At 48.3% G+C, this 20,398-nt stretch overlaps 1 protein-coding gene across 1 annotated transcript in view; it reads right to left on the bottom strand.

Annotated features, from left to right (window-relative positions):
• Positions 1-20,398, bottom strand: part of PAPPA (pappalysin 1) — a 173,628-nt gene that overhangs the window by 6,909 nt on the left and 146,321 nt on the right. Inside the window, exons 18-21 of the mRNA XM_084219498.1 lie at positions 18,088-18,235; positions 15,386-15,495; positions 8,751-8,822; positions 4,436-4,534 (exon numbers count right to left, since the gene is read on the bottom strand). Coding sequence (XP_084075624.1) covers positions 4,436-4,534; positions 8,751-8,822; positions 15,386-15,495; positions 18,088-18,235 — 429 coding nt within the window. The remainder of the gene's footprint in view (positions 1-4,435; positions 4,535-8,750; positions 8,823-15,385; positions 15,496-18,087; positions 18,236-20,398) is intronic.

Raw genomic sequence — 20,398 nt, 5'->3', positions numbered from 1 at the left:
AATTTCTGATTTCTGCGAGGCCTTTCTAGACAGTCTTGTCTAGGGAAAACTTATAAAAGGGAAGAGGAAGAAAAGAAGTGGAGGAGACAGTTACTGGAGAGAAGATTTCCTGAAATGAATCGGAGGAAACAGCCAGAACCTCTCTCAGCAATGCTGCACGCCCCACAAGCTCGTCACCGGTGGCCAAGAGCCCAGAGACAGCCAGAAATGCCCAGGTTATTTATTTCCCTCACTCTGGCAGTGTCACGTAGGTAATGTTTTAGAAAATAGTGTCTTCTTTTAACTGCAGCAGGATACAAAGCAAGGAGCAGCTTCCTAGAGCAGCCAGGCAGAAGGGAGCTGGCAACCTGTGCTGGGTCAGGAGGGGAGGAAGATTAAAAGGAGATGGGATTTTGCTTTGTCCTTCACGGAAGACTTTATCCCCTCCAGACACACAACAGAAGCTTTCTCTCCCTTGGAGGTTGGCCAGCAATGGCCTTCCTGTCTCTCAAAGCTGCTCCTGGGTCACAAACAGGGCAAGCTGTGAGCAGCAGGGCCCCGTCCCCTGCCCCAGAACAGATCTGCCATCAGCCCCCTGCTCCCCACACTGCCTGCCCGTGTCCCTGCTTCCTTGGGTGGCACTCGTCCCTCTGCCAGCCCTGGCTCCTCTCCCACTGCAGGGCGCCGCTCATCAATTAGCACACAACAAATAATTAAGCTGATGAATGTCTCTTTTTTTCCTGCTTTCTGACTGCACTTGCCTCGAATTTATGCCCAGATTATGACTGAATTTATTCGTTGCCACTTGCAGCATTCAAAAGAGGCCGTTAATGATTTCTTTTAAGCTCTCCAGCCTGATTGTGAACAGTGCAGGGCAAATACTCATTATTTCCTATCTAAGCAGCAGTGCTGATTAGTTGGTGCTTGGTCAGATAAGTCACACTGCTCCATTCCCCACTCGCTGACAGAATCCACAAGGTCATTCCCTGCTAATGCTCAAATGCAAAGGGAAAACATGGGATAAGCATGGAAGTCCCTTGTGCATTTTCAGGGCAACAAAACAGGAGCGTGCAAAGTCTCACATTAAGTAAGAGGGCTTGGATTTAAAGTGAACTTGGCTTGAAGTATTTTGCTTTCAGGCAGCCTGTTCACAGCACTCAGTGCAGCCCAAAGTGTGTTTGGGAGGGTAGTGGGACTGCAGTGAAACTTAAGTCTTGACAGTTTGCGGACACTAAAGATCTGAAGCCAGCTCTTACTCGACTGTTAACTCCTGAATCTTCACATAGTGCAATGTTAATCTTCAGCCCTTTCCCAAAATAATGTGTGGAGTTGCTATGTTCTCTTAAATGTGAACCATGTGTCACCTCAGCAATGGCTGCTGCGGGGAAAAGATGATAAATCTAAAGCTTTTAAAATGTCCTGTGACATTTTGGGAGAAAAACAGGTGTTGCATAAATGTTGGACATTTATGGGCAAACTTGCAGGGGCTTTAAAAGACTGACACATCTGCCACATAGTATGTAACCCTGAAAGAAAAGGAGCAAAGCTGTCTCTTTCATGTGTCTCACTCTCTCTACAAGTGTATGAAAATACATCGTCATCTGGTATTGGAATTAACAGAGCTGGACTCGCCCCTCCCTATGTCTCCTCCAGGTTTTTGGCTTTTACACCCAATGTGTATTTTAAAACTGTGCCTTTTTAAGTAGGTGGCAAACTGTGCTGGAAGGATTTGGTATGCGGAGTATTTTTATTCAGCTCCTTTTTCTCTCACCTTTCATTGTTTTTCCCTTTGGAATATCTCCTGTAATGCTCCTCTCATAAACCTCTTCAAAGGGAGGGCTGTATTTGAACAGCCTGGCCTGAAATCTGGTCTCAGTCAAAGGCCTCAGATGGGAAAATAACTGGGAGAGCCAAGCCCCACGGCCCCACGGCTGCTGCCGCAGGTGTCGGCAGCCGCTTTGCAGGAGCGAGGTTCTCCTGCTGCCTCCTTGACTCTGACCCCACAGCCCCCCTGGCTGGGTTATTATTCCCCCTTTTACCCTATAAATGTAATAAACTGGGACTTAGCATCTCGCTTTCAGTGTGGAAGATCCAAGGAGAAGGTGGTTTTCCTCACTTCTCCCAGGCGTCTCATTCTGCTCCTGGGATGTTGGTGGTGTTCTGGGAGAGAGGAGGAGACTTTGGAAGCTGAATGCATGCCAGGCTTGTGATGGGCTCCATGGCCCAGCCCTCCACCTGTGTGATCTAGAGGATGGGGGATTCTAAACTGCCAGCTAGGGCAAGTCTAATTCCCCAGTCACAACGATCCAGCTCCCAGGGAAGCCTGTGAAAGCAGAATTATCTCCAAAAAGCTACAAAACCTCCCCCCCCGTGGAGAAAATCCATCAGACGTGTGACCAGCTGCCCGTCTCTGACCATTTGCCCTTTGCATCAAGCAGTTTTAGCACAGAGCACAGCAACCCACTGGGCTACAAAGCGCTTCCCCTCCTTGGGAGGTCACTTGGTTTCTGGGTGGCAGGGAAGCAGCAGATATTTTGAGCGTGAGTCGCCTGGCTGGTAAGTGTTCACAACTTTGTGCAGATCCCACTTGGTCTCAACTCCCTGCCCAGCAATAAATTCTGCTCCCAAACCTTAATCCTGTTCCTCCCCACCCCCCTTCATCTCAGCTCTCACACTCCCCTTGTTTCAGTTGTGCCCTCAGCTCCTGTCTTGACGAGGCTGGTTTGGGTTGGTCCCCTCCCAGGCACCTCGCTTTCGTTCTTCTGACACTGTTTGGGATTTTTCATCGCCTGCTCTCCAGCCTGCAGGCAGTGAGATAAAGTTTCCCAGGCAGGCTGTTTTGGGAGGAGAAGACCTACACCATGCTGAGCTACCGGGCACTTCCAGCTCTGCCCTCCCGGCTGGTGGGAGGTCAGCGAGCAAGCTGTGCTGCTCTTGGGCTGCTCCTCCCAAGGAGGTGGAAAATCAGCCAGAGATAGGAATCTCTTCTTGGAGACAACTGATGAGCCTCTGTCTGTCATCCTACTCGTCTCCTCAGAGGTTGTTTCACCAGGGAGTCCCTTTTGGGGTCTCCATGCCCTATTCCACCCATGGGGGACTGAGGAGCTACCCTGCCTAGGCTTCCCTGCATGTGGCTGCCAGAATTTTTTTCAAAAGGAACACCACAATAGAGGGGAATGTAGCTCCAAGAAGTGCACAGCTAGGGAAACAACCTCTTCCCCTGCATTTTCCCCAGAGGAGAAATGAACTCCTGCCACTTGCCCAGGGCATGCCCATTTCCCTTCCCTGGTGTTCCCAGATGGACCAGAGACCAGAACCAAGGAAAAGAAGTCTACAGCCAAAGCTGGAGAGAGGACCTCCTTCCTCAGCTGGGTAACATGGATGGTGTCGTATGTTGAGCCCAAGCTGCCTCATGTTTTGTTATTTATTAATATATATCAGATACTCAAAGCAACTGGATTTTTCATTCTGTTCTATACACAAATCTGGAAGATAAGGTAAAATATTCACCTGGCAGAGGCTAAAATTTGGGGTTTTTTTCAGAGGAACTTAGTTCCAAATCCCTGCCAGTTAGAAACCTATAAAATGTTGTACTGCTCCAAGCCACAAGCTCTATCACTCCAGTCACTGTCTCTAACAGTGCTCAGAAATTTATGTTAAAGAAGCAGAAAAAGGGGGAATGTGTGTGGAGGGACTCTTCCCCAGGCTCAAACAGCCAAGGGTTCAAATATTCCTCAGACAGAAGCTGCATCCAGATCACAGTGTCTAATAGCCACTGAAGGAGCAAAGCTCCACAAATAGGCCTGTTCTTTTTTTGACTTCAAATATATTTTTGTTCTTAATAATGCTCTGTGGCAACTCATCCTATTACTCAAACACACACTGTGCCAATAAGGATGTTCTTTCCTCTGTTTGGATCCTGCTTCAAGGAAATTACCACTTCACCCCCTCATTGCTGAGTGATAAAAACCAGTGGATTTTACTTTCCTAAGCATCATCCCTACCTCAAGTAATGATTTTATAGATCTGTGTCACTAGCTTGTCTCTTTTTGCAAGGCTCTGGTCTATGTTGTCTCTGTGCAAAAAATATTTGACATCTCCACCCAGCCCTGCTGCCCTGCTCCTCATTCTTCTCTGTCCCACTCTGGGATGGGACAGTCAGCAGCGAGCCAGGCACATGTGGGTACACATGGATCAAACAACAAATCCCCAATGATGTTTTCCTTTTACTCTCTCCTGTTTTCCTAATGACTTTTACCCTTTAGTTTCCCTTTGGAGCCTTGAGGATGGATGATAAATGAACAAGCAAGAACTCGGTGCCTTCGATGAGCTGATGCCTGGGCTGAAGTTCCTTTTGAGACCTTGGACCTTCCTTTTTTGAGAAAAAATAATTTTTCCAGGCACAAAGCAGCACTCAACAAGGAATTCCCATGAGAAGTGGAAGGGGCATCCCTACCTTTTTGGTCTTGACTGTTGAGGCACAGCAGTCCCCACCATCGTAGTTGCAGAAGGCTCTGTTGTTGATGGAGTCACAGTAGTTGTCCCCCATGAAAGGCTGAAAAAGGAAAAAGCAGGAAAAGGCTGAGAGTGTGGTCATGGATAAAACGAGCCCCTTCCTTATGGAGACAGGGCTGTGGAAAGAGAAGGTTGTGTGGAGACAGCACCTCCACACACCTTCCAGTGTCTGCAGGGGCTACGGGGGACTGTTCATCAGGAACTGTGGGGACAGCACGAGGGGAAATGGCTTCACGTTGAAGGAATGGAAATTTAGGCTAGATGTCCAGAAGAAATCCTTCCCTGTGAGGGCAGTAGACCCTGTCACAGAGAAGTTGTGGCTGCCCCTGGATCCCTGGCAGCATCCAAGGCCAGGTTGGACAGGGCTTGGAGCAGCCTGGGACAGTGGAAGGTGGTTTGGAAGTGGATGACCTTAAGGCCCCTTCCAACCCAAACCATTCTATGATTCTATAATCCTGAAACCTGTAACAATATTTCAGAAGAAAACCACAAAAATTTGAAGGAGCCATATAGTTTGTAACATACCAGCTGCCCTGAAAAGCAAGAGATAATTATTCCCCTTTCCCTTCAAAACAGACAGAAAAAAAAGGACAGTAGATGGAAGGGAAATGAGCCCTTGTTGCCTCTTCACATCCCACATAAGAGGATGCTTCAGGAATATTAATTTCACTAGGCCCACAGACAGCATCCAGGCATCTAAAATTGTGGCACCTTTGATAATTTTAAGCTAACCTTCCTAAACTGTGTGGGATAAGAAGAAGGTTATGTATTGCAGCAAAATGAGCTTGCTTTTAATAGCCGAGCTTTTTACCAGAGTTCTCCTGACTCTGCAACACGTGTCAGCAATGAGGGCACAAAACAAATCACCAGGAGGAATGGAAGAGGTCTGAGCTCAGCACCATGAGCTCAGGGACCATGTTCTCCTGTTCTTTGAACAGCAGTGACTGCGTGGGACCTTGGCCATGGCCCGTGTTCTTCCTCCACTCCACAGCCCAGAGCTGGGATAATGGCAATTATTCAGAGGGACATTGTGGAGAGCTGTTAAGTGAAATTCATAAATCACCTTGAAAAAGAAAATGTGCTCATTAGGCTGGGCAATGTGATCCCTAGTCCACGTGCTGCACAGGGCCTGAATAATAACCACGATTCTGAAGGAAAGGCCTGAATTCTTTCATTGAACATTGGAGCCCTTTTGGTCTGCAAGCACAGAAGTCTTCCTTGGAAGCAGGAACAGTAAAAAAGGTCCATACCAGGTGTTAGGATTGCAGGCAGCAATAAAAGCTCAGAAAAATGGATGCTCAGCAGAGAGCAGAGTCATATCTCAGTAACTCTCCACACATAGGCTCATGAGGCCATTCCCATTTTATCTGCTCATTGAAAAATTCACTTATTTTGCCCGGAGAAATACACACCAGGGACTCTCCTGCAAGAAGACATCATTGCAGAGCAGGTGGGATGTCTTGGGGAGGTTTCCTGGGAGGATTTTGCATCAATTGCAGACCCAGAGTGTCCCAGATGATGGATACCTGAAGAAGCAGCCATGAGAGCTCACCGTGCTCTCCCCAGAGCTCACCATGGCCACACTCATCAGAATTGAAATGAACTCAATGGAGCGGGGCAAATGCACACTTTTACTGCTGATGTGCTGCAGATTTAAATATTTCCATCAGGTAGAGGAAACCCAGGCAATGATGGCAATATCAGACCACAGCAGGGCTACCAGGAAGGGACAGACTCATTGAATGTCACTTGTTTAATTACGTGCAAATACTGCAAATGCTGACAAGGAAATCAGAGTTACAGTGGGAGGCTCCTGACCCTCTAAACTGTCTTAACTCCACAGATTTCCACAGATATTGATTTATTTATACAGGCAAAGGCTTTGACTTGAAAGCCCCCTTCCAATTTAATTAATATTCCAAGAGTTAAAAGGGAATGATTTATAAATACATGAAGAGATATTTTGAGGCCAAGCTGGTCCTATTTAAAACTGTGGACTTTGCTCAACCTCACAGGAAATTCTGCAGGCTTCTCCATGTTTCTCTTGTGTTGCCTGGCTGTGCCTGCTTGATGGGAAATCTTGACTTTAAATTTCCATCCCTATGCCTGTACCCTACACCTATGAATGCTGGAAAATCCATAAAGAAACTCGTGGAAGAATTTGCTCTGGCACAGAGTATACAAACCAGTCCTTTGGAGGAGGAGAAGGATGGGACAAAAAGCATCTATTCTGATTTGGGACCAAAATCCTTGCTTGGGAGCATCTATTCTGATTTGGGACCCAAATCCTGGAGGCCTGGCTGTGGAGGGTGAGGTCTCTGCTGCTCTTCATGCACGTCTTGGTGCTCTGATATTTTTGGAGGACGATGCATGAAGTCCAGAGGGATTCGTTTGCTACTGAAACACCCAAGTTAGGTGCGGACAAGTACGAGGCTGACTCATAAGCCTCTGTTCCTGCCACTAGGGAGCGACAAAAAATCACATTGCAGCAGCTGCAGGGGTTCCCACTGCGATCACCCAGAGCCAAATAATGCCCCACTTACAGCCTCCTGCTCGGGGAAGCCTCCCTAATGCTAAGGATGTTCATACATTAGGGTTTGTATCAGCTTAATGGCCCAGCATTATTGACCTACTGGCTTATTAGTCCCTGTCTCCATAGTCATGGGGAAAAAAAAAAAAAGAGGCTTGGTGAAGATGGCATTTCTTCTGAAATCTTAATGCCAAGCTCTGGCCCATCTGTGGATCCTGCTCTGAAAATGATGCTAGAGGCCATTATCAATTGTCTGGGCAAAGCCTTCCCAGATGATGGATTAGGATGCAGTGACACTGCTGAATGAATGTTGAAAAGAAGAAAGTTCCTGTTGATGCAGAGGGCTCTGGCAATTAGCAGTGATGGAAAGGAAGAAAATGCTGAGAAGAAGCATGTCAGTAATAATGGCTTCTGGTAAATTATTACATCATTGCAAAGTTTGTCTCAGTAACAACTGTCCTTAAACAGCAGGAGGATGGATACCCAGCGGTGCATCAGCACCTGAATGGCATTTTTTAATGGTGGCTGGATGTTATTTCAGCTCTCTTTGGAGAATGGGGGCACCCAGCCAGCCTGCATGAATGCGATGCGTGAGACAGCTTATGACATTCAGAGCACTGACAGCAGAATGCTTTTCATTTAGGGAACAGCTAGACAGAAACTATTACATTGTTGGAGAGTTATTACCCTCTTGGGCCCAACATTTGTATGCGAAGGAAACCTGTCTTTCACTTCAAGACAAATCACATCCCGCAGCAGTGTGGTCTGGAGCTTTGTGTCACATTCAGGAATTCAGCCCTATGTTCTGACACTCTGGGCAAATAACTTCAGAGTGCTTGGGTTACTGGGTGCTGAGAGCCCGGTCAGTGTGGCAGAAAGTCAGGACACGTGGAGGGAAGACACAGCTCTGCCACTGCCCGTGAGCATTTCCAAAATGGGCCTTTCCAAAATGAGCTTCCCAACCTTCCAGAGGTGCCACAAGGATTGACTTCTTGCTGTGGGTGAGATACTCAAGGGCTGGCATGATGGAAACCACATGAGGGCCATGTCACAGACTGAGGTGCTCCAGCCCTGTTTAACCACCAGAAGCATCTTCAGTCTTCTCAGACATTTCAAAAATTGCTGCTGGCAGAAACAACATCCTTCAAAATAATTACTTTTTTCTCAAGTAACTTGCAAGACTCTAAAAGTCTATCACAGCTGAAATGAAACTGCATGTTTCTGATTATTCTTTTCTGGTTTAGACAGAGGTGGCCAGTGGAGGGAGGTGTGATTTGCTCCATGTCCAGCTGTGCTGTCCACCCAGTGGTATCATCTCTGGCTTTCCTAAACTTTCTCTGCCCACACCAATGCCCAAAGCTTAGCTGGCCTTGGAAAGAATTGTCCCTCAAATAATTCAAGATCAAGTTAAAACAAGAGAAGGCTTTTGCAACTTCCCAGAAACTCCCAGATTCTGGGAAATTCTTTTGGTCAACCAATGTTTTTGAGCTGTTTGATCATTTAACTCCTGTGAGAGTCACCAACCATCATCTCTGGGAAAACCACCAATTTCCCTACTGAGTGTCAGAACCAATGCAGGCAATCAGTCTGTGTGATAGGGTGGTCAGGGCAAAATCCTGCTTGCCCCACTTGAAAACCAGAATTTACAGCCCACGTGCCTGCAGTGATTGTTTCTGTAAGATTTAGGAGAGTCACCATGGACCACCTGAGCTAAAGCCAAACTCACCTCACAGCCTTTAACACAATGAATCAGGGAAGGGTGAGGGTACCACTTGAGTCCTGCTGTGCAGACAACACTCTGGAGGGAAGAAATAAAAAAAAAGCAACAGGTTAAGACAAAGAAATCAGTGTACAGAAAGTCAGTGTGCTGGCTCCTATGGCTCTCCAGTACTTAACCAATGAAGTTCAGTTCCTAACACCTCTTGTGTTCTCAGAACCTGGCTGTCCTCCAGGTATTTACAAGAAGTGTTGGACTTGACACTTGCAATAACAGAGCATTTGAGATTAAAATAATATTTGAGGTTCTCCTAAAATGTCATGCCCAATATTTCACTCATGGTGGGGGAACGTGGCAAGGAAAGGCAAAGGCACAGGTCCACTTTTGCTCTTGGGTAGGGGGGAGACATTCTAGGAATTAGCTTAGGGATTTCTTTGTTGCTGCCAAGAATTGCCTTCTTTCACTGCCCATCCTACCTTTGATTCTTGAAGATGGAAGCAGCTAAAGGTGGATTTTCAGACACATTTTAGCACCATCTTAAATAAAAGCACCTCCCACCACCCACCTTCAGAATAACCCCCAGACAGGACAGCATCCTTGGCTACATTTTATGAGCTGTATAAGAATTTCTCTTCCAACTTGGTCTTTAGAAAAAAAGTTGCACACTCAGTTTTGGGCAAAAATGACGACCAGCCTCCTAGACAATGGCACAGATAGGGACACCTAGATTTAAAGAGTGGATGAAAACTTTGGCTGATCAGTGGAGATGGTGGTTCCACACCATGGGTGTCCTGGAGATAGGGCTCCCAGCAGGAGTCCATCCAGCAGGACATCAGGCACAATGTTCCTTTGGGTTTGCTGCCCATGGATGAAGCACTACAGTGTCCAGTTAAGAAAGATGAACACACAGGGACTCACCTAAAGTGCGGGGTTGGGGTTGGATGGAGGCCTGGGGAAGGAAGGGATTAACATTTGGGAAGACCCAACGCACAAGCCATCCCTTCCCCTGTTCATCTGAGGGCTAATTTATTCCATCTGCAGGGGAACCTCAGCTTGTTTTTACAGTTTCTGTCATTTGAGGCTTACCTGGCGTGTGCTAGAAAAAAGGACTTTTATACTATCTGACTTGGGCTGTTTATCTTTCCGATGCTCTTGGATTTTCCACTATTAGTCAAGCCCAGCTTGCCCCACCTGCCTCGCAACAGGGCCTGTCTGTGTGAGCAGAGAAGTGGCTGGGGAGGGGAGGATGTTGTTTATCCCCTGGGATGGAGGGAGGGAGGGAGGCTGCAAGGTGCGGGGGCCCCGCGGTGTCACACGTTCCCCCGGCGCGCTCTTGACAGACAGCTGGAGATTTCCAGGCGGCTGCCTGCCACAAATGGTGAGGGCTTTTCTCTCCCCCCACCCCCTTCTGTTTATTGCACTTCGGAGGGGAAAGAAAGGAAACTTTTCTAGGTTTGAAAATAAACAAGGCCAACCAACAGAGTGGGAGCGGGGAGAGGAAAGGAAGCAGTTCAAGAGCGTTTGAACCCAAGAATTAGAACAAAGTGGAAAAACTCTGGGGTCTGTCTCCTGTATCCAAGGCCAGCAGACAATAAGTGGAAGAAGTGCACTTCCAAAGAGCACCTCACATTCCCCTGGTAAGAAGCATCAATATTTACAAAACCTGACAGTCTGTGAGTATGTGAGCATGCAGAGTGAACAAAAGAAACCAAATAGCCCTGAACCAGGCTCTTCAGAAAGGAGCTTTCCACATGAGAGCAATCCCTCGCAGAGGATGCACTGACTGTTTTCCTCATCCAAGTATTAAAGCACCTGCACCTCCCGTGAAGGAATGGATGGGAGGTGAAGTTTCTGAGACAGTTCTCTCTGAGTGCTCACTCAAGGTCATCTTCCATCCCAAACACAGCCTTGGGCTGAGCATCCTCCAGGGGATGGGAATGAGCCATGTTCTCCACAGCACAGGAAAGCCAGGAGCCAGGTGAATCACTGGGTCACTTGGACATTCCCATTCCTCTGGAGAGGCACCTGCCAACAGCTTCACACCAGCTACTTTGTCATCTTCTTGGATTTTCCTTTGCTAGCAGAGACAATTAGAGCTGAATTCAATCCTGCTAACATTCCTGGAGCTGGAAGCAGAGGGAAGGACCCTAGGCCATAGTCCTGACTCCTTTTTCTGGTTTTCCAAGCCCTCAGTTCCTACCACCCAGCCTGTCTGTACCCTCAGGCTGCTGCTGTGCTGTCCTGTGCACTGGGAGAGAGGATGTGCATAGAGGGAGAGACTGGGTTAGAAAACCAAGAAATTGGGAATTATTTGGATTGCTGGGCATTGTTTCTGCCTCCTGCAATTCAAACAGGCATACAGGTGCCACAGGGCACTGCATGGGGCACCTGAAATGAACAAATGTATAGAGAGCAAGCAAGGATGGGGCACCTGAAATGAACAAATGTATAGAAAGCAGGCAAAGATGGGTGAAGGTGGGACACGAGCACGATCTGATGGAGTCGGTGTGCACAGACAGGTAGACTCAGAATGCCAACAAAGGATGGAATGGTGCATGGAAGCGCCACATCCACATCCACCACATGCCAGCTGGTGCCTGGGGAATAAAACCCATCAGGCCAGTGTCCCTGGGAGCCCTGTCCCTTCCCGTGCTGCCCTGTGCTCCAGTTCCCCACGGTGACATGGGCTCCCCTCGTGCACCAGCTCCTGAGGCACAGCTGTGCAGCCCGGTGGGGTGACTGTCCCCAGCCCAGGAACGCCACCCTGCCACATCTGACTGGGTGGCTGGGGCTCCATCTGCTGTGAAGGGAGAGGGAGCGGGGCTGTGCTCCCACAGGAGGTGACAAAGAGCCAAGGAAGCAAATCAAGCTGTCATTTTCTCCTTGTGAAGGAAGACCCGGTGCCTCCAGTGGCAGCTTCCCTCCCGTGGTGGGACTAACACAATGATGTCAACCCTTTGTGGGCTGCAAGGGGATCAGGTTTCCCCCAGAGAGGCTGGTGGAGAGCTTTCCTCCACCTTAGATGGGTCAAGTGTCCCCCCAGGCTGGAGCCCAGGGACTGGCATCTCCTGCTCTCAGCTAACTCGCTCCTCAGGCACTAAAGGAGCAGGACAATTACCCGTGGGCTTTATGAGTGAGGGGATCAGCCACTGCTGCCAGGAAAGGGGGCTCCTCCTGCAGCTACAGATGGAATGGGATCCCCTCCTTCCCAGGAGGGGAGCTGCTGCACCACAGTAGCTCACATCACTGTTCCGTGACTCGGTTTCCCTGCCACAAAATGAGCCTGAAACTCTCCAAAACCAAACACCCAAAAAACCAGCCAACAAGCAAACAAACAAGCAAAAACCTACCAACCAACCAAAACCCAAACCCAAAAAACCCCCACAAACAAATAAACAAACAAACAAACAAAACCAAACAAAAAAAAAATACTGAGAGGGGAAGGAAGGAGGAAAAGTGCAGAGCTTTAGTGATTATGGGAGTATTTAAGGAGCATTCCCACTAACGAGTTCTGGACATTTTTAATCCCAGGGCTTTCAGTCTGCATGGGAAGAGGGGCCATGGTCACGCTCAGCCCAGCAGAGCTGGGACGTGCAGACCCTTTGAAGGCTCTCCCAGGCATGCACATGCCTGCACACTATTTAGCCTGTCCCTACTCAGCACTAAGGCAAGAACCCAAGTTCAGACAACCTAAGAAATGAGGTGTCTGCTCTGTTTCTCTGCAGTCAATGGGAAAGAGCTGTCAAGCTGTCTCTTGGAGATATTTCCCTTTTTTCTCCCCACTGCCTGCAAAGTCAGTCTTGGCAGCTCTATCCATCGGTGTCTTCAGCAGCTCCATGTGCCACACACAGTGAAGGGAAAATCTTGGGGACAGCACTGGGTGCTCTGAACACATCCCACAGCAGAGCAGAGGCACAGAACATTTCAGGTGATTATTTTTTGGTTTTTTTTTTTTGGTGAAAATACTGATTTGGAAGACACTGCCAGCTTATACTGATTTCAGCAAAATGTTTCAGACCCAATAAAGCAACTCAACCTAAATGAATTCTGAAAAATACAAAAATATTTAGACATTTTGTGAAATGAAATATCTGTTGTTGTTTATTGTTTGAGAGGACATTTAATTTCTAAGTCTTTGCTGTGTTTTTGTTTTTTTCCTTCGTTTTCACTAAACAAAAAGTTTACAAAATCTCCTTGGAAATGAAATGCTACGTTATGTTCAAACCAACATGTTTTTTCTTCCAATTTTTTGGTTCACAAAAAATCACAATAACAAAAGGGTCCCTTTGATTAGGGATTTTTTTTTTTTTTTCAATTCAGGAGAACTTTGAGTGAACCGAAAAATCAAGTGATTTGCACAGCTCTGCTCTAAACAACCTTCAGAGAAGGGATAGTTCCTTCTTTCCATTTTGCTTCCATAACAGATGTTGCTTGAGCTGCTACAGACAAATTATTTATTTTTCCTTGTCAGCTCTGCCTGTGTTTTCTCTGTCTCCATCCCCTCAAAGGTAAGCACCACAGATCAGTCCTGCCTTTATCTTCTTCCCATCCTGCCCTCATTTGTACTTTACTTGTGCCTGAAATTAAAGCAACAAAAAGTGTTTCCTTTGCGTCATTCAAGTGCTCTGAGGTGCACAAAGACTCGTGTAAATGCAACCAGCTGCTCCCTGTGCTCATATGGCACAGCAGCAAAGCTGTCACTGGCCATAAACAGAGACAAGGCTTATTAATGATATATAACACATTGCCATGGGGACCTTCCCCCAAGGCATCCCAGTCCCATCTCTCCAGGATGTCCCCACTCCCTCCAGAGGCAGCGTTTCTCCTGGTGGTGACCCAAGAGGAACTTCTCCCAAGGGTGACATCCCATTATCTGCAGAGTTGGATTAGATGGGTGTTTTACAGCTACCAATTTTTTAATTAAGGATTTTTTTAATCCCTTCCAGCATGTCTTCCCTCCCAACATGAGTTCTCCAGCCCAAATCTCACCCTCTAGTCGCAAAGCATTTGTGGAACTTGTATCTATCTGCTCAGGACCTAAAGCTCTTGCGAGATCACCACCATCAGGGGTGAAAAAAAGGGCTTATTTACTGCTGTGCTCTTGGAAACCATGATTTCTCCTCCATCCCTCACTCCCCTTGTCTCCCCCTTTACTACTCTATGTTTTCCCTGCTGCCTAATGAGCCCTCCAGAGACCTGCAGGTATAAAACTCGTTACAGCTCCCTCCACGTACCCGCATCAATAAGTGAAGGAGTGCAGAGAGAACAGGAGGGAAGCTGTCACTTTATTTCCCCATGAATTACAAACCACTTTAAAGTCTGGCACTCAGGAAAGGGCCAGTGAGAAATTGCCCCTCATACAGAGATAGGGGTTTTCTTTATGTTTCATGCCAGAAACTTGGCAAAGCCTTGGCTTAAGGCAGTCACAGAACCTCAGCGTCTGGAGCGAATGGGAGGCTGGGAAGGACATTATAAGCTTGTCATATTCTCTGGACTCAGGTTTCCCACTCCTTTCCCAGATTTATTCTCTTGCTCTGCATGAAACAGTGAAGTTCAAAGTGGTGGAGAGTTCTGGAGCCACTTGCTACCCACAGCCAAGGCCAGATTTCAAAAATCCCAAACCCTAGGCGTACATTTAGGCATGTAGAGAAGCAAATAGACTGTCAAAGCTGCTCAAGACATGCTGGGGCTGTGTTGGCTGCTTGCTCTCCTTCTTAATGGAGTTCAGGTGTGCAAAACAGACTCCTGCAAAGCCAGGACCAAGTATGTAGAAGCCAGAGGTGTTTGCTCAAGCACCATCAGTAACTTGCACCCTGGTGACATCTGATGTGCCACCGTCTTCCACCACATGCCCGAGCGTGTCCAGTTAGACTTCCACACCTGCAGAAATGCCATAAAGCCACAAACACCTGATTTGTTTGTAGGAACATGAGGGTTTCCAGGAAGAGTTAGGTGAGTGTGCCTCCCACTGGCACCCAAGTGTGGGCATGACACCCAGCAGCTGTTTGCTGCCAGCAGGGCTGAGTGTGTGTGTGCAAGGCACTGCACGTGGTGTGCACGCTGCCACTGGTGTGTGCAGGATGGGGAGCTGTGAGCAGCTAATGCTGGCTCTGCATTTGCAGCAGGCAGGAGGGAGAAGTGGTGACCTCTGGAAGGGGCTGTGCTGAGCAGGCAGCTCTCGCATGCGGGCGGAGGGGCGGGGGGAGCGCTCAGCCAGCTCCGCGGGGTCGGGAAATGAAAAACCCTCTGTATCAGCTTCTTTTGTCATCCAGAAGCGGCACAGAAAAATCCAGCCCTGCCACCCAAAGAATGCAAAGTACGGAACAGGAGGAAGAAAATAAAGCCTGGCCAGTGCCCTTTCTCTGGCTGTCCATCACATCTTCCTGTTGGATTTCCAGATCCAACCCCACTGATGGGAGGCCTCTACCTTGAACTGACTTTCACTTGGTAAACACAGAGAGAAAGCAACTTGGAGAGAAAGCCACTTGGAGAGAAAGCCACTGTGTTACTGGAACGGACACAAGAAAAATCAGGAATTCTTTCCTAAAGGTCCAAATTCCCCATTTTCCACAGGTAACACTGATCACTCGCTGCTCACAAACATGCAACAAAGGACGTGGTTCGTGCAGTCTCCAGGCACTGACCTTCACTCTCTGAGGGTTCATCCAGTGCTGGATGTCTTGCACGGTCTCGTTCACGCGCAGGAGGATGGGCTCGTGACTGTGATCCAGACAGGAGGTGGTACACTCCGTGCCTGCTCAAAACACAAAGGGGATAAAGCTAAAGGATAAAGCAGGCAGCTTCTGACCCTTCCAGCATCCTTCCAGCTGAAGGACAGGATTACAGCTCGTTTTTCCTAAATTGCAATTAGCAGTCAACCATAACTATCACATATCTCCTAGCCACACGTGAAGTGCTGAGTACAACCCTGTACCGAGCAGGAGAGCGTGGGGGTGGCAGGTTTTCCAGGGCCTTTTTGAACAAGCTGCAAATCTAAGTGTTTCTCTGGCTACTAGCTCCAAGAAGGGGGTCAGGTTTTGCACTTTCAGATCATCAAGACAATGTGAAGGTTTTTTCATTTCAACTGCTCTTTCAAGCAGTGGGGCCGATTAGGGAGAGGCTGTCAAACTCATCTCACCTGTGACATGGCAGAAACCTATTGTTTGATGGGCCAGATTTACAAACATCCAATAATAATCTTCCAAAGGGTGACCAAACCTAATGATATTGGAGACCAGCTATCACCCAAGTCCCACAGTCAATAAGAAGTACGCAGAAAGGTAATGATGGCTTTGTTCACACATAAACCTGCTTTTTCTCTGATTAACTGTCATGCCCAGTGGGAATCCTGTCCTTTCTTTATTAAAACATGCTGTGATACTCTGCAGCAATATCCCAGAGCCCTGTGGTGACACAACCATAAGCCCTTGTGTGTTGGACCATTACCATTTCCCCCCTGGAAAATCACTCTTGAATGGCACAGCTGCTGCAAACATGTCATTAGGATTTCTGCACTCCAATCAGCGCTGGGGGAGGAATTAATCTCTGCACTGGTTTGGAGAGCTGAACCTTTGGCTCAACACACGCCTCAGCCTGGAAGGGCAGATTAGGTGTCTGAGGAATTACTGAAGGTGTGTGGGATTCATAGTGACCACGACTGGTTGCTATTATTTTTCCCACCTGCTTCTGCCTTCTCACATTCTCCACTTGGAGGAGTCAGTGGGAGCAGCCAGACCTAGGCTGGGAAGATGGGGAGTGCTTGAGGTTTGTTTTGCTTTCCCAGGACACCTGGAAGTGGCTCCAAGGACCTATTGGATGAGGTCTATTGACACCACTCCCAGAGTGAATGACTTGGCCCCTCTCCATGAGTGTGGTGGACGCTTTTTCAATAGGACATTGGTCAGGCTTTCAGAAATGCAAAGGAGAGAGGAAATCCCCAACATCTGATCCCAAAAGTTGGTGCTGGGTGAGCCTGTGAAGTGTATGGTATGTCTCCATCTGCTGAGAATGAGAGCCAGCGGTCACTGTGCCCTCTCTGAGCTCTAAATCCCTCTCCAGAGAGAGCCACACTCTTGTGGGGGGTCTGTCCCATGAATCCCTCATCTCCATGATGCTGTGTGGTCCCATCCTGGGGTCGGACCCACCAGTCCCTGGGACTGGCACCTGCTGACAGTCACTGTGACAGGAGCCAGAGCTGGCAGGCGCCCAGCACCGAGATGCTGCCCTCCAAACCAGGAACTGGGGTTTCTCTCCTTGCAAAAACCTGTCTGGCCCTGGAGGTAACCTCGTCTCAAGGGTAAAACGCCTCTCCACATTAAGAGTCGCCGCAGCCTCCTCGCCGCTCGCTCTCCCGTGCTCCACCACGCTGGTGGAGAGGAGCGGGTCGGAATTGTTTTGATATATGATCTGTAATTGGCATCATTACAGAGCGGTGATCTCATCCAGGTCGTGTTCTCCTCCCCGGGGAGGGAACACAAGGAGGCTCCCAGTCCTGCGCATGGCTGCGATATAATGAGGGAGCCGCGCAAGGAGGAAATTTCTCCAAGTTCAAAGGGACAGGCGCAGGCAGGAGGGGGATGGCAGGGGCTGGGAGGGGGGCTGCAGGAAGGGGCCTCGCAAACCTGTGTGGGCTGCAGGCAGTGCAGCTCCTGTTGCAGCCCTTACAGCAGGGAGACCCCCAAAATGGGGGCTGAAAGTACAATATAGTGTGTACAGCTCAGGCTGTCTGTCCCTCCCTGTGCCTGGGTGACACAAAGCCAAGCTGAGCGCAGGGGTCATCACCCCTTGCACAGGGAACAGGTACCCCAGAAAGAAGGAGAAAAACAGACACTTTAAAACAGCTCCTGAACAACTGTCATACCAAAGGGAATGCTCAGCTGGTCTCATACTGTTTCTGGGGAGACCTGAATTATCCCAGAGCTGCATTCTCCTGTCAACTCCCTGCCTTTTAGCTTCTGGAGTGCCCTTTAGCTTCTGGGTTTGTGCATGTGGCTGAAGGAGTGGGGCATTATGAAAGCGTAAAAGCAAAACCAGGTTCAATCCCTCCCTGTATTTTGCAGACTGGATGTGTCTTTGGCACAGCCTGGCATGCTGCTGCCCCTGAAAACCAGCTGGCCAAGAAGGGACACCATGAAACTGCAAGGAGCCTGCAGTCAGAGCATGTTACATGATGCCTGGCCTCTCAGAGCTTCACATTTCCTAAAAGCATTTCCCTGAAAAGCCTCCCCCAGCAGGCTCTCACTCGGGCAAACAGGTTACTTGAAGGACTCCTCCCTCCCTCCTTGCTATCCTCTTCCTGCTCTCCTGCTGCCTGCTCCCATCTGGGGCAGGTGTGGGTGTCACCCACCTATGCCGTAGCCACCGGCGCACTGCAGCTTCAGGTGGCTGTTGAGCTGGGTGGGCAGAGCACACTGTCCCTGCATCTCCCTGCACAGGTGGAAGGACCCGCTCCAGGTGCCATCCTTCCGGCAGTGGATCACGTTGCTCCCACGGCCCTGGGAATGAGGGAAGGAGATCATGAGGATTGGCACAAAAAAAGCAAGGAGAGGCAGAGAGGTGAGAACAGAGCTGTGGTGTTGGAGCAAAGTTCTGTTGGAGCTGGAAAAGCCCCTGTTGGGACTGCAAGTCCTAGGAGGGGCAAGCAGTTTTCTTCCAAAGAATAAAGAAAAGGAAACCTCCAGTATTCACACACTCACACAGAAACACACACAGAAACACACACATCTCTTCTCTTCTGTGCAATTCAAGGTCTTCACAAGCCTCTTGCATGTTTTACACCTCAGAACAGCCCCACTCCTGTTGCAATAAAGGTGCCTTCACCCCATTTGCCTTCCTCCTCATTACAGAGAGGTTGGTGTCAAATGCAGACAGCCTTTTTCCTCTTCGCATTTTCAAACCAGTTACATCATCTCTCTTGAAAAAGAAAGAATCCCCAATGGCCATCTGAAGGAGGAATGGGAGAGTGGGACATGAGTTTAGCAGGGCAGGACGTGCTCTTTAGAGCTTGGCTGCCTTGAGTGACAGCAGGCGAAGGGGCTGAGACAGACATGCACAGAGGCAGGTGGGAAGGACAAAAAAAATCCTCTGGTGTGGGAATGGGCAAGGAATAGAATATGACATTTCTCTTACAGAAAAGATTCTTCGTATGATACTGAAGAATGAATACCAAAGTCCAAGGGGAAATATCATGCCCTTTAAAAACAACAAAGGAGTGCACAGGCAATCTTTGTCAGATCTATCCACACGGCGTTGGGGATTTCTGTGCAAACAAGCTGTTCTGTGGCATCTGCGAGCCCAACTGCCATGGGGCAATGTGGGACATTCAACAGGAGGATGTCTGGTGTGGTTGGGCTCCAAAACTCCTGTGGGGGCCTTACTGGGTGGGAGAATCATGCAGGATTTCTGCTTCTCTTCACCCATTTTTTTTTTGTGCCAGACACATTGCCTGCAATCTACCCACCCTGCTCTTGGATGCTGTGCTGGATATCTTGGGGGTTCTTTAATGTGCTGTCCATGCTGGGATCCCTGCAGGACTGCTGAACTTTTTGGAGGAGCTCTGCCCCACAACTCACACCCATTGTTCACAGGGGGTGAACAAGCTCCTGGTACCATCCTTGAAGAGAGCTCAGCCTTCAGTGGTAGTCTCGTCTTTAATGTCCTAATGCTTCCCTTTTTTTGCTCAGCTTTGTTAATGAACACAGTGTTTAGTGAGATGCAAAGTGGTATTAGCAGCAGACTACGGTGTGGGACCTGCTTCCCCTTCTCTAGACATCTGGCCATTGCCAGAAGTAATAAGGAAATCATATGAAAGGAATAATGGAGCAGATGGACTCAGGGTGAGATCCTGCTTGGTGAATCTCACCTAAGGGCCAGTTTGGCAGAGATTGATTAATTTAGATCCGACTGTTGATATGATTTGTGTACAATATGCAGAAATGGAAGACTCTTGCTCTGGTGCCAGGGGAGGTACCTGCTTAAATGACCATTACATTCCTGGTGATTAAGAGATGCTGTATGCGCAGCCAAGTAATGGTCTTCCAGCATGGTGACAAAGTCAGGAATAAATTGCTAAATAATAATTGAGCACAATTTGCTGTTTTAGCAAGTGTGGTGCACTTCCCTTGCAATTTCCATGCCAGGGTTCAAATGTGATTCTCAAAGATGAGCCATGAAACCTGATTTATGTTCCTGGAGCTGGCTGTGCTTGAGGGTACTCTTGTATAGTTTCAGCAACATACTCAGAGATCCCAGGATATCCATTGCTATAGTAACATACTGTCCATCATTCCCTGACCTGCAAAATCTCTTGTGAAAACCCCTGCTGGGTTTCTTGCTTGGATGCAGCGTGTATTATCACCTTATATAGCTGAGAGAGACTTAGTGGGGTTTAATCCTTAAATAATTAACACCTCTCAAGTGGTTCTGGTTTGTGCCAGGAGCCCTTGCTCTTCTTCTGTAGCCTATTTTCTGAGATATCTGAAAATACTTTTCACTGTAAATACCTTTCTCAGGATTTTATCTGCTCCTTTGCCCAAGGTGCTTTTGCAGCTGAGCAGTCACTCCTCTCCCTCACAGTGAATAGACAGAGTTGTATCTCTCCCTTCCCAGAGCTTCTCTTCGTGTTCACCTCTTTTAAAAGCAAACACAAGCTCGTTCCA

The sequence above is a fragment of the Fringilla coelebs genome, assembly GCF_963513975.1.
Source record: "Fringilla coelebs genome assembly, chromosome: 21".
NCBI classification, from domain to species: Eukaryota; Metazoa; Chordata; class Aves; order Passeriformes; family Fringillidae; genus Fringilla; species Fringilla coelebs.
The sequence above is the reverse complement of the archived record's forward strand: the minus strand, read 5'-3'. Positions and strand labels throughout refer to the sequence as shown.